The 14474-nt window shown below is 48.7% G+C and overlaps 1 protein-coding gene across 3 annotated transcripts in view; it reads right to left on the reverse strand.

The window, feature by feature from the left end:
- The window catches only part of LOC144800563 (vitamin D3 hydroxylase-associated protein-like), a 345205-nt gene that overhangs the window by 295822 nt on the left and 34909 nt on the right, over nucleotides 1-14474 (reverse strand). Inside the window, exon 1 of one of the 3 annotated variants that reach the window (XM_078671689.1) lies at nucleotides 3007-3321. The exons of the other annotated variants lie outside the window; for them this stretch is intronic. Within the exon in view, the coding sequence (XP_078527815.1) occupies nucleotides 3007-3213 (207 nt within the window). The 5' untranslated portion in view covers nucleotides 3214-3321. Of the gene's footprint in view, nucleotides 1-3006; nucleotides 3322-14474 lie in introns of those variants that run through there. 3 annotated transcript variants of the gene reach the window in all.

Here is a 14474-nt window from a genome sequence, read left to right on the forward strand (position 1 = left end):
CCTTGCCTTCTGATTAGTTGGAGTAGTTGAGGCAGTAGTACGCTTGGTAGAGGGGGATGAGCCTAAAGGGGGATTCACCCCCAGCCGCCTTTTTGTGGGGCGACTAAGCTACTGGTGCCCCTGTTGATGGACTCCCCTTCTCCCACTTCCCCTGCTTTACCATGTGCAGGTGAACCCTGTACGGATGGACCGTCTGTTGTGAAGGGAGTGTGGGGTGGTGTCTAGGGCTTGACCCGTAGATTGTCCTTCTGGCGGTTCCTGAGGGGATAGTGGAAGTAGGGAGTCCTGAAGGCCCAGGATTTTTCCACTGGATGAAAAGATAGAGGAAAGTGGATCCTTTAGAAATTGGTATTTTTATCTGATTTTTGGTTGGCGAAGATAAGGATGATGAACCCCAGCCTGCAGAGCTGGGTCGCTGCGTGCCCCGGCTTCATCCAGAGATGAATCCGGGCTCACACTGACTGGTTTTGCGTTCCCTTTTTGTTTGACCGTGGACTTGGACTTTGACTTAGACTTGGACTTAGTCTCGGGCTGGCCCCTTTTCTTGCCCGACCTCATGCCGGGGTATAGCCCAAGAAGTTGTAGAGATGCCAGCTCAGTTGGGCTTTCCTATGGCCCCCTTTCCAGAGCCCGGTTTCGTAGGGCCCTGTGGGGGTTCAGAGACTTACCTTGCCGATAGGCGCAAAACGCAGAGACCCCCCACAGAACCGCAACTTGAGGAAATGGAGCCTTGAAGACCTTTGGGGGTCCGAGCTGTTATAGCGTGGTTGAATGATGAAAGGAGTCGTAGAAAGTCAGCGTTCAGGGGGAAGAACGTCAGCCACCCACCTTCTCCGGCGGCTCCCCAGTTAATAGTTTGAGCCTAACCTCCTCGGACCCCAAGACGAGGAAGTGTGGAGGCTCAGCAATGATGCAGCGATGATCTGTGATCTACAATCTGCTCTCCGTGTTCTCAAAGCTGCGCAGGCTCAGCAATCCAATAGCAGTCCAACAGTTGGGCAGTCCTGGTAATGGTAATGGTAAGGACGCTGTTAGGGCCTCAATAGGAGCCAGCAGAGTCTACCTGACCTGGCCTTGGTGCTCTCGATGATATTCCCCCACTGAGCCAGGATCTCCAGGAGCCTAATGCCAGAACCCAGGAGCTCGATCCCCCCCCCCCTCTGCCCTCTGCCCTCCCTGTTGAGACAGAGAGCCAAGAGCCAAGACCCACAAGGCCGCAGAGCAGTGAAGGGGTTTGGAAACTCACGAGTGTGCACCGCAGGGTCGTCGTGCTGCCACTCCGCTTTTCTCCGCCTCCGCGCCTGCCTGCCTGCGAGACCAGGCAGGGGAGGGACCGCAAAACCGCGAAGCCTGTTGAGCCCGCACAGACAGTGTGCCGCACAAGCCGCACAGACCGCACAAACCACGCCGCCCCTCAGGCCGTCCGTCCGCTCTGGCACTGGGAGCCAGAAGCCGTACGGGATGTAACAGGGCAAAGGCAAGCAAAGGAAGGCTGGCCGGTGGCAGGTCGCTGTAGCGGTTGTGGACACAGGAGCAGCGGCGGCGGCGTCCTCTCAACTCTCGCTGTACTCTGGGCAGTGGCGGCCAGCAGGAATTGGGTGTGGGGAGAGGTGAGAGGAAGTAAAAATATAAACTTACCCGATTAACGGGTCTCTCCTCTGCTGCCCCTCCGTTGTCGCGCCAGCTGGAACAGGGAAGTAGGAAGCACCCGACTCCCCTGAGCCAATCACATTGCTGCAATTCAGCATTGTGATTGGTCTGAGTACAGTGGATCTGTGCGCAAACAGGGAATGGGGGGCTGGGCATGTTCTCAATGCAGGCTGTAATGCAGGCTGTAATGCAGCCTGTGTTAAGACAAGGAAAAAGTGTGCATGAATGTTTGGCCGACCTGAGAGGACCGGCCAAACATTCATGTGCAGGTTGGGGCCCAAAACCACTCCTCTCCTCCCCAGCTCTGTAAGCAGAGCAGCCCCGCCCTCACACAAAGCTGCTGCAGCAGGTAAACATAAAATGATAAAAACAGTGAGTTATTATCATTTTATGTTTTCTTTATTTCGCTGCTCCAAGCAGTGGTGCGACGCTCCTCCGACTTAGTGGAGGAGCCGCCACTTATCCATCACACTCTAGAATACAGCTATTCTGTGATGTGGCAGGAGTTACATTGACTCCTACTGCGCACATCATCAAACCAGATAATAATGTTGTGTGGATAATAACACGTGTTAACTGGTGTACACTAATTTGGCCAAAGCACAGATATGGAAAAAACAAAGTGCTTCAGATGAAAGGGCATCTTCTATGGTACATCATTTAACCTATTCAGTTGTTTGTAGCAGGTTCAGTAACACCGGGGCCAGGAATTGGAGCACCCCTTAAAACCGCAATTAGGGCTATTTTACTTCCCAGCCAGAGCGCAGGGGGCGCACTTTCCTTGCTTGCACTGCGGCTCATGACACCCTTGTTACACTAAGGGGCTAATAACCAACTGGACGCGAGAGGCAGGGCGAGTTAGGCAAGGACTGCGCTTAAAACACAGACGCAGGTATCAAGGGTGTGACAGGTGCAGCGGCACCGGGGCCCAGAGTCCTACGGGGCCTCCTGCAGCCCAGTTATGGGTGATATTACTCGACAACTAGAGGTTAGGCGCGCCCATGTTTCTTTCTTGCACAAGAATCTCTTGCAACCTTGCTACGCGATTGGCTTAAAAACAGGACCAAAAAAGTGAACACCGAAAGCGGATGGCAAGTTGCAAGAAACTATAGGGTATTTGTGAAATAGGAGGGGTCTAGAAGAGTACATTAAGAGTTGTGGTAAAGACAGGCTAAGGGGTGCGAGGAAGCATCCGACAGGAGACAAAGAATGGGAGAACAATGGTGCAAAAGGGAACAAAGAGTGGGAACAAGATGTAACACCAATGCCCTGTAGCTTTTGCGTAATAACGCAGAGGCGTTTGCTGGCCCCGCCCAGCGAGTCATGATGGAGACAGCACGCATGAAACCGCTCTACCTGTTTTTTGGACTGCTGCACCATCCGGTCCATCTGCTCCAGGCCGTAGTCCCTCTGGATCCTGGCGCGCTCCATCTTCTGGAGCACGCGCCGCCGACACTTCCATCGCAGCACCAGGAGGGTGGTCACCAGGCAGATGAGGGCCGCGGCCAGCAGCTCCCCGGCCACCACCCCCGGGACCAGCTGGCTCACCTTCTTCAGCGGCATGGTCCTCTCCCCAGCCCGTCAGAGCCACCACTGGGCGGGATCCGGGGAGCGGCCGCTTTTAGCTGAGCTGGGATGAGTCGGGCCCACACATTCCGAACTCGACACAACAGCATGCCACAGATTCTGGGCAGGCTTTCAAAAGAGCAAGATTTGGGTGTCCTAGCAACAATCAGTGCAGAGGGCAGCTGTGCCAGCCTGGGCCCTGCCCATGGCACATTGTAGAGCAGAGATCGAAGCAAAGGCCGAGTCGGATGAGCACGAGACGGGGCCGTCACCGTCCAGACATCAGTGGAACGTAAATATTCTATATTTACAATGAAAGATGGAATTCGAAAAGACGTCCTTGAAGGCAAAAACACCTTTCATAACAGAATACACCTTTCACAGCCCTTTTAATGTATTTGAGCTGCAATGTAATACTTCATAACTTAACATTTTTCACACGTCAGTGAAAATCCCTACCCTAGATCTGGTTGCACTAGCAGAAGTCTGAAATCCACCTATTACATACATTATGCTTAAATTAAGAATCATCCTCCTGTTTTCTAAGCAATGCAGGTTTTCCAACGAGCATATAAGGACCTCTAATGCGTGTGGCTTGTGAATTATAAACAGGCGTAGCACTGTAGCAAGAAGCGTAATAAGGCTATGAGTCTGAGTGTGCCCCGGGGTCTGTGTGTGCCTGGGACCTGTGGGTACCCGGGGCCTGTGTGTGCCCGGGGCCTGTGGGTTTCCGGGGTCTGTGTGTGCCCCGGCCGGAGCCCTTCTGTGCCCTGGGTCTGTGGGTTTCCCGGGTCTGTGGGTTTGTGGGTTTCTCAGGTCTGTGGGTGCCCGGGGTCTGTGGGTGCCCGGGGTCTGTGTGTGCCCGGGTGTAGCACGGGGAAAGCGAAGCAAATGACGACAGCAGCAGATGTATCCAGTTATTAGAATGTATTCAATGTAAGAACAGGATACAATTTAGGAAGCAGGACCCACAGCAGGGAGAACTGCACAGCTCAAGGCAAGAATGCTCCTTGATACTAAAGGAAACACATTCTAAGAAGAAATGGGGCAGGGACAAGAACGCGGGGATTAAAGGGGAAGAGACAGAGAAAGGAAACATGGCAAAGACAGGATATTACACCGGGGTCTGTGTGTGCCCGGTGTCTGTGTGTACCCGGTGTCTGTGTGTACCTGGAGTCTGTGTGTGCCCGCTTCGCCACAGGTCGACTGACCTCGGCCTGAGCTGCTGGAGTTGTGTTTTAAGGAAAGTTAGTGAGAGGGGCATGTGAGGTGAAGTGCTCAGAAACGAGAGGCCCTGTGCCCTGCCACCCAGGTAGATTGGAAGCATAAGCACAGTTAGGAAAGACGGGTATTTGGCCTCGACCACGACTGTTACTGAAGCATGCCGGGGATTTCCCTGCCCTGGAATCACCTTTACCTGGAATCCCGGTCAGTCCAGGGAGCAGGAAATGACGGGATTGCAAGATTTGGGGAAGGAAGTGATGGAACATGTTTTACTTCACCACTTCCTGCATACATTCTCCGGTACTTCACCTAAGATTTTGGTCAATTCAAGCAATGAGAAAAAAACTTGTAACTCCAATGGGTTCGCCGGGCTCAGTGGAATTTGCAACGAGGGCCTGTGTGGCAAAGGAGAATACAGTTATACGGAAATAGCATGTAGGAGAAGGCCCTTCTTTGGAGAAACCTATTTAACAATGGTTTTGATTAACTTTTATGGCTGTGCTACAAATAATATATCATAACAAAATCTGTTAAGCAAAACATGAGCTGCAGATGTCCTCACTCGAGCTAACATTAAACTTAACCATTTGGGTGGCATCGCATCTGGGCTGCATGGCTAGAGCCCTCAATGCCAATTCATTGGATGTTCAGTGTGTATTATTAGAATGGCCAAACCACTCAAAACTTGCACTCATTAATGTCTATTAGAATGGCCAAACCACTCAAAACTTGCACTCATTAATGTCTATTCTAGACCGGTAGGACCTACAAAAACATCTCCCACATTTGAGGAACTTTCTGCATTCCTCCCACACCTCCCAAAGGGTGTTATGTTCGTGGTAGGGGGTGACTTCAACTGCCAGTTTGAGCCGCTTACTCTGACAATGGAGGGAGCCCTTGGGGAAGAGGATGATCAGTGGGGTATTCCCCAACTGGTGGGCCCCCCAGCCAAATCATGGTCGCCGTTAGCGACTCAAATTTTGGCTTTTACCCTTAGCAATTCCTTGAGGGCCTGTAATGGTAGGAGTGGGAATGATATTCCCTCCAAACCGACCTTTAATAAGGTTGGTCATGAGTCACATCTGGATTACGTCTTAGTCCAGACCATGGACTGGAGCAGGGTCTTGACCTTTGACGTAGTGCCTAGAAGCGAGAGTGACCATAATGCTCTGATTCTATCTCTGGCTTTGCCATCCGAACTAAAGATTGATCAGTCGGATCAATCGATATTAAAGGATAACTTAATCCTAACAACTGATAGGCGCAGAGTCCGATGGTCTAAACTCTTAGACAATCCTGACCATATTCCGGAGCTCTACGAGAGACTACTCCCCACGCTAGAATCCGTGGAGACAATTATAAATCTTTCCCACTCCGAAGACCTTTTCAGGAAGCTGGGCAAACTCCATAAGGATTTGGTGGGAACCCTTGCGGATCTCCTGAATCCAGTGGTGAGGAAAGGGCCCAATAGGGTGCAAAGCCAGTCTTGGTACAATCCAGCTTGTAGGGAGGCAAAGGGCAAACTGATTGAGGCGCTGAAGCACCCAAGGGATCCTGGGATAATTAGGTCAAGGAGGGCCGGCCTAAAGCAAGCCATTCATAATGCAAAGGTGGCTTGGGACCACACAAATTGGGAATGTATGCTGTCCTCTCTTAAGACAAAAGACACCCGTAAATTTTGGCAAACTGTGAAAACAGGCTCATCAGTGCCGACCCAAGCAGTTGAGGCCAACATTGCGGCTGTGGTCTGGGAGGATCACTTTCGTTGCCTCTATGAAGAGGCGGTCCCGGGTCCGCCGGAGCACCATTTGTGCGTTTCGATGGAACATTCTATGCTGTTGGGTTTCCCAAATGTTTGTCACCCAAGTGTGGAAGAAGTTGACCCCTTGCAGTTCTCCTTGGGTGAGATTATTGCGGCAATAGCAAAACAACCATCCGGGAAAGCCCCGGGATTAGATAAAATTCCAGGTGACTTATTCAAACATCAACCCTCGATCTGGGCTCCATACTTGCTAATTATTTTTAATGCAATTCTTGCAGGCATGGCGGTCCCTAGTACTTGGCTGGGAGCAGAGATTGTCCCAATCTTCAAGAAGGGCTCTCCTCTGCTCCCAGCCAACTATAGGCCAATCAGCCTGATTGATGTCTCGCAAAAGCTTTTTGCGAGGCTGATTCTTGACCGCCTTCAGGACTGGATGACTGATCATTCAGTGTTGAGTACATTCCAGGTGGGTTTTAGGAGTAAGGTCTCGACCACGGATCAACTTTTTAGGCTGGCCCTTATTTTTTGGAAGACGGTGAGGCTGGAGGGGGGCACGCTATATACCGTCTTTGTCGACCTTAGAGCGGCATTCGATCTTGTTCCACGGCGCAAATTGTGGACGGTATTGGCCAAACTTGGGCTCCCCCAACCTCTTTTAGATATTATTATCCGTCTACATACTGAAAACTTTGCACAGGTAAGGTGTGGGAGAGCCGGCCGTCTCTCTAACAGATTCCCCGTTGACAGAGGGGTAAGGCAGGGCTGCGTCCTAGCGCCGACTCTGTTTTGCCTCTTTGTCAATGGGGTAATCAATTTTTTAAATAACATTAACAACACAGATGCTCCGCGGCTGGGTGGTACTAGGGTGCCCGCGATTATGTTCGCGGATGACACCTTATTGCTCTCCAAATCCCCTATGGGGATTCAACGAGTTTTGGTAGGGTTTGAGGCATTTTGTCAAGAACATGGACTTGAAATAAATGCCTCAAAAACTAAGTATATGATTTTTAACCCACCCAAAAAGACACGCCCTAATCCACTCATAGGTGCCAACCAACTAGAAAGAGTCTACACTTTTGAATATTTGGGTGTGACTATTAATGATAAATTCGATTGGGGTGACCATCAGGCCAAGTCACATCTTAGACTGGCTCAATTATCCGGGGGTATCATTAGGCTGGCAAATTCCAACTTATCAACCATTAGGCCGTTAGCCCCTCCACTGGAGATCTATAGACTCCAGGCTAGAGGAGCGATTCTCCATGGTAGCGAAATATGGGGATATGCTTGCAAAAAAGATCTAGTCACCCTAGAAAATAAATTTCTTAGGCAGCTATTAAAACTACCGACAAGCACTCCACTCCTGCCACTTAGGCTGGATCTGGGCCTAAAACCCCTGGACCAAGTGGTGGGTGTGAAACCTCTAACATTCTGGAGAAGGCTATGGACAACCCCGGAGCTAGCCAACTATAGGCAGGAACTCCAGGGAATTCTTGCACTACCGGACGCAGAAAACATCCCGTGGTTCAAATACATTAAAACTGAATTTGATCGGTTGGGCCTTTCGTCCCTGTGGAACGATCCTTTAATTGCCTGCCAGAGCATGCCCCGCAAACATCATGTGGCTACGTTCTATGCATGCAACCTGGCATCCCACATCCAGGGTACTCGACCAGACTCACTGTCAGATACATTTCTTGTGGTAAAGGATTCTTACAAGTTCGAGCCAGTTTTGGATGATATTTTCCCAAATCTGGCCCGGAAGCTGTTCCTCCAATGGCGTTATAGTACTCTGCCGTTAAGAGCATTTACCAGTAAATGGAAACAATCGAACCCGGAGAATTGCCCGGGCTGCAATTGTAGGCTCGAAGACGAACTCCATCTAGTCTTCTTTTGTCCCGCCTACTCTGCTGCTAGAAGATTCTGGGTAGTCCCCCTATGTAAGAATCTAGGGTTTCGAAGATGCTCCGAGGCTTTTCGAATCCTTAAAACCGATTTGTCTAAGGTAACTGTGTTTGTAATGGCAAAGTTTTTAGAGGCAGCCTGGCATACGAGACTACGCCTAATCGCTAGGACACCCTGATTCCTTGCCTGCTTGTGTCCCATTTGTTCTGTAAATCATGCAATTGTATGCAAGAGCTATTTTTACCATGTTGCCAACATTTTTTAGCTTAATTTCGCATTGACTGGTTGTATATTGTTAACATTTATTATGAGTATGATTATGTACTGCTTCTTTTATGTATTGGATCTTGTATTTTATCGTTCCCAGGGGGCTGGAGGTATGATGGGTTTTTGTATCAATTTTATTGTATCTTTTATGGCAGAATTGCCGAAATAAAGATTATTGAAACGAAACGAATACAGTTATACGGAAATAGCATGTAGGAGAAGGCCCTTCTTTGGAGAAACCTATTTAACAATGGTTTTGATTAACTTTTATGGCTGTGCAACAAATAATATATCATAACAAAATCTGTTAAGCAAAACATGAGCTGCAGATGTCCTCACTCGAGCTAACATTAAACTTAACCATTTCCCCCACATTATAAATTCACCTTTATGCTAACCAAAATTGCTAACTTTTGCCCACTAGGGTCTTGGAGGGCAGCCGACCACAGGGAGTGTGCCCTTGGGATAATTTGGGGAATGGAGCAGTCTAGCAACTGCTGCAGTTTGGGCTATATTGTAGCCCAGTGAGTTACAGCCAAGCATTTTACGCCGCCAGCCAGCCTATTGTAGTGGTGACACGGTGGCTGGTAGTAGGTCTCAGAGCGTTTTTTTGGCTTGTAGTAATGAGAGTAGGGAATGATTGCTTAGTGTTTCCTGTCGATTGGTGCAATTGTCCTATTACTTGCCGTAAAGGATGTCTGATGATAAGGTCGCCCAAGCGATGCGTTTTCTGGCTGAGGCAGGGCGCTTCAATCTATTGGGCCGGAGCGCTAGGTCTGGAGGCTGTCCGATGCGTCGGCGTCAGCTGGGGTTGCGGCTGTTATCGCTTGTTCACTGCCGCTCCAGACCCCTGCTGGAAAAGAACCGGAGGTAACCCAACTGTAGAGAACGGCCAGAGGGCATGTGCGGCAGGTCGCAGGGTAGAGTCGGTGCCCAAGAAGCCTACTCTGCATGGGAGCACAAGTTATGTACCCGCATGGGTGGTCCGGGGAGGCATAGCAGCGGACTGTGCAGTCTCTAGTGTCTTCGAGGATCGAAGAGCGTGAGCAGGCCCAGCTCCAGGACTGTTTTTGTGTTGGGCCAAGGGTGCATTTGGGTGGACCACTGCGGGCCCAATTTGTCGCTTTTTGCGGTAGCCTACAAGCCCTAGATTACATCCTATCTACTTGCAAACTTGCAACATGATACAACGGATCAATCCTGTGTATATACAGAGAATATGGAGAGTTATTTGAAAGTAAGAGCAATGTCTGGACCTAAGTGAAAACCTCTAATTCCAACAGGCCAGGCTTCTAAACAAGTACTTCCACGCCGGATTATCCACTATAGTACCATCCCTCTCTAGTGCACCTTTTCTCACAGCTGACCTTGTGCCCCAGCTCCATTTCAGCCACAATCCAGCTCCACTTTCATTATTCCCATAAAAAAAACATTAGCAAATAACCTTCAAACTTAAAACATTGACTATAGCAGTAAATATAATTAGCACAATCTTTATTATGTTCCTCTGTTGCCCTAATGACCTGACTGCTCATTAAATAAAAACAGAAAGGCTATGACAGCGCCGGCTTCAGCACTAGTGTGAAAGTCTTTTTTGGCGCTCCGCCAATGATCTCCATCTCCACAGATACCATTACTACCACCTTCCAACGGTGGCCTTCATCTCTCGGTAGCCACTCTCTCCTATGCATTTCATTTGTTGTGTAGTGTTACTCATATCAGTGTAGGGTGTCACAGTACATTACACCACGCACACATTATACAGACAAAATGAATCATACAAGCATTTAAATCAGTCTATAGGGAATGCCACATAAGCCAATGCAGATTACAAGGTGTAGGAATCACATGTCATCCAAACTGGTTGGCAGTATATTTTAAGAGGGTTTGGGCTAGGGAAGCACAAATTCAGGATTTAAAGCATACCCCAGTGGTTGGGCATTGGAGTTACTAATAAAAGTGTACATCGGCCCAAACTCTTTTTAGCAACATTAAAATAATGAAAGACTGGGAAAGTTCTAACTATATAGTAACACAAAAAAGTGACGTTCTAACTATACCATTCATGTTTGCAGGCACCTCTTTGATGACAGCTCATAGGTCACTATCCTATGTTAGGATTGCAACTTCTGAACTGCAAGTAACAAGAATCTATGTGACAAAGGCAGTAACCAACTGAGCTATCCACATAAAATACAGCTTATCTGCATTTCTAAATTACCAACAGGCTAAGGGTTGCTCTCCAGCAGGATCATTAATCACCAGTTATCTGGACATTTGTATTGTTGTCTTGCATCCATGGCCATGATAATGATAAAAACAATTTAAATGAAGCATATACAAAGTATGTGCCTTGCTGGGCTTATGAAGATTTTAAAAATAAAAACAAATCATAACACATTATATTACCTACTCCGTTAGTCAAACTTTGTGTCACAGCCTGATCTGATATGCGGCTGCAGGGGTCAGGAAAGGTGAATAGAAATAAACAAACTTATTTTCTCCAGCACTGAACAGAAAAGGAAATATTCACACAGCAGGACGGTAAGCAAAAGTTACTAGGTGCCAAATAAAGAATTTGTCCCATTCACCACGTCCCTATTGTTCCTGCACGTGATTGGGGATGACTGTGAAAAAGACCACAGGAAAAATCACTCAACTCCCAGAACAGGAAGAAAACAACGTTAGGAGTAACGTTTTAAATTAAAGATGCAATTTTGTATTGGCCTTTGCACTGTCACTGTGAGGGCCAAGACTCATGTTTGGGTGGGCCAGGCTCATGTTTGGGTGCCCACCCGGCCCCCCGCTAGAACCAGGCCTGAGCGTGAGCAGGGCGTGTGGCTCCATGAGGATGAGCACAGTAGCAGGGAAAGGGAGGGGGGACTGTGGCATGTGTTGTTGCACACCACATTGTGGCAGCCTCTCATAAGAGAGAGGCCAAGGAGGATGCTGCAGGGGAGGGTACTGCTTCCTTTGACATGCACAAGAAGGGAGGGGAAGTCATGGAGGAAAGAGTTTTCCTTCCAGGCAGCAGTGGAGGAGGCTGTGAGTACTGTGGGGCCCCAAATGAGCGAGCCCAAGAGCAAGTGGAGTTTAGAGTAGGATGGAGGAGAGCAGGAGGTGAGGGGGGGCCCTGGGCCCCAGTCTCATTAGAGTGAGGGTGTTTGTTGGAGAGAGCCCAAGTGGGTGAGAGGGACTGGTTTGTGCAGGTGGTGATGGGGAACAGAATGCATGTGGCCGCATGGCACAGGGGCGATAATATACAGGAAGGTGTAGAGGTGGGAGATTTTACAACCCGGCACACCGGAAGCACCGCATGTCCCTGCAGCAGCGATTGTGGTGGCAGGCCTTGAATGGAGCGGCGGGGAGGTTGTGGGACTGGACGAGGAGCTCCGCGATGATCAGATGTTTCAGGGTAGGAGTAGATCACGGGGGGACGAGTGGAGAAGGCCTAAAAGGGGATATGCCAGGGCGGACCGGCACACAGGCAGAGTTACTGAGGTAGAGTGGTGGCACAGCATGTCAGGGACACATTGTGAGCCGTTGAGGGTACGGACAGGGTCACATTTGGAGGTTGATAGTAGCAGTTGGTTGTTCTGATGTCGGGGTGAGCACGGTTCGGCATAATGTAGTTATCAGCACGCTGGGTATCTCCTCTTTCTTGAGGGTGATTGCTACAGCGGCATGGCGGACTCTGGAGAGCTCAATGGAGCTCCAATACCCCATGATAAGGAGAAGGCTTGGTCCTGTATGGCCAGCTGGACTGTGGCAGTGGACGGCAAGATCACTGCCCCAAGAAGGGCTAGAATGGCTTTGGCAGTACAACCAACTGATGGGTACAGGGCTACCCCCGGCGCCAGACAATACTGGACATAGCGTCCTGCATCGGAGAAGTTGGGAGGGCATAAGGCCCCGCAACACAGACAGGACCTAAGTACAGGTTTCTGACAAGAAGTCATGCTGCAGTGGCAGTCAGCAAATGCTGTCACAGGTGCTACGGTTATCGATACATTAGAAGATGCGGTTCTGGACTATGATAAGGGAAGCATATAGGACGGGGAACTAGTGGAGTAGGAGGTGCAGCAGGAGGAAGAAATATGATGGTGCAACAGGGGGCGGATGGACACGGGAGGGGACATTCATCAGTCTGTGGATAGTGTATTACAGAGTTTAAGCAATGGGAGGCAGCAGCAGCACGTAGGCTGTGGAGTGTCGCGACCCCCTCATGCACACTGTGTGTAGTGGGCCTAGCGCAGAGGGCCCGTGTTGCACTACTCCTGTGGTACTTTATGGCAAGCTATAATAACGTGTCTGAGTTTCCTCTAGACCGTTGATTTCATTACCCTTGATTCTTTATAGTGTTATTCCCCATTCCCAAAGAGTCCTTTACCCTTGACTCTCTGTTGTGCTAATTTATGGTGCACCATGATGTTGTGCCTAAGATTTCCCCCCAAAACCCTGAATTTCATTACGCCTGAGCATTCAAGCATTCCCTGAGCAGCTTTGCACCTGCTATTACTAGGGTCTTGGAGTGTTTGTACTTGCGCACATTTACACAAAATGACACGTTAATTTCCTATTAATTGACTCCATCCATTAGTTTCCACCTGCTCTACCTGTAGAATCAAAGTCAATGTACTAACACACATTTCCTTCAGGAGTCTTGGAGAACCTTCCAAACTACCATGTGCGCCATGTGCCACATGTGATCCCTGAACAGGTTATATAAACGACACCTAAACCCAGGCCCCTTGCTTGGATTACACTCCCTGCAGAACAAGCTTCCTTCCTACCTACTCACCCGAAGAATCAACCGGACCTAGGCAGCGCTCTTCTATGCTACATTTCAAAGTTCCTCCATCTTCCTTGAAGCATCCTTTGTCTCCGCCTCCTGCTCAGCTACTCCAATTCCCTGGTGATACCTGAACCAAGACCTTGAAACCATATTTGTACTTGAAGACTTAGGCAAAGTCCTTGATATCAGGTTATCTGGATATCAGGTTAGTACACACTAATCTTTTATAGCCGTAAGCAGACTGGAGTATCGGCGTCTTCAAGACTATCAAGTCTCCTGTCAGTGACTTCCCTCCATTTCACCTTGATTGTTTATGCCAAGGACCCTTCCTGCAATCTTGGCCTTTGAACTGTGCTTATATAAGGACTAGATACTTTGCTCAGGGTTTCTGTGTGGAACAGTAGTTTCTAGAGAATTCTCAGCAGAGTGCTTGATTCATGTGAAAATCCTTGTACTGAGATCAATGTTCTAAGTTATCCCTGGGAGTGTCATTAACTCTATAGCTGGGCAGAGCTTCTGGAGTTGCACTATGGAATTCTGCGGAGTTCCGCTCTGCCCTAATTGGAACTCTTGTACTTAAAACTGATGTATTGAGTGTTCAGAATAAAAAATAATAACTGCACACTTAAAAAGCATGTAACACGGACTGCTCTTAATTGCCAGGACTTTTACAAGGTTCAAGAGCCCTCTGATTTTCTCTGCTCTAAATACTACAGATTGCCACAATATAATTCGCATTGGAAAGAAAAACAGGCAAATAAATGAAAACAATTGTCTTTCACAGCGGGCCACATGCTGGGTTTGATCTTTTCAAATAACCATAATATTAGAGTAGGGGGTTCTTTTGCATCGCATTGGGACGGACCACTTCTTGGTACCTTTTACTCTTAGTTCAGAGTCTAGGCCACCAGTACATGGGAAAAATACAGCAACTAGGAGAAACTAGAGGATAGTCACCAAAGAGGCCCTTGCGTCTGCACTTCAAGAATCGGTGCCACAGTTGACAGGTAATCTTGACAGTGATTCATCCTGCTTTAATGTATGGGATATGACTGCCTTAGACACTGTGGTCCGCTAATGCCAGCTATATCCAATAGACTTAAACCTTCATCTCCATAGTTCTCCACTGAACTAAGAATGGAGAAAAGCCTTTGTAAGAAGCTTGAAAGGTGCTGGAGAAAGTCCTACAACCCTGTAGCAAATTGCATCCTTAAAGAGGCTCTGAAAAAATTCCACAGGCTAAAGTGGAGTAAGATGAGGGAATATTTTGCAAAACGCATTAAGAATTCAGATAACTCCACCAAA

Source organism: Lissotriton helveticus, chromosome 1_2 (genome assembly GCF_964261635.1).
Source record: "Lissotriton helveticus chromosome 1_2, aLisHel1.1, whole genome shotgun sequence".
NCBI classification, from domain to species: Eukaryota; Metazoa; Chordata; class Amphibia; order Caudata; family Salamandridae; genus Lissotriton; species Lissotriton helveticus.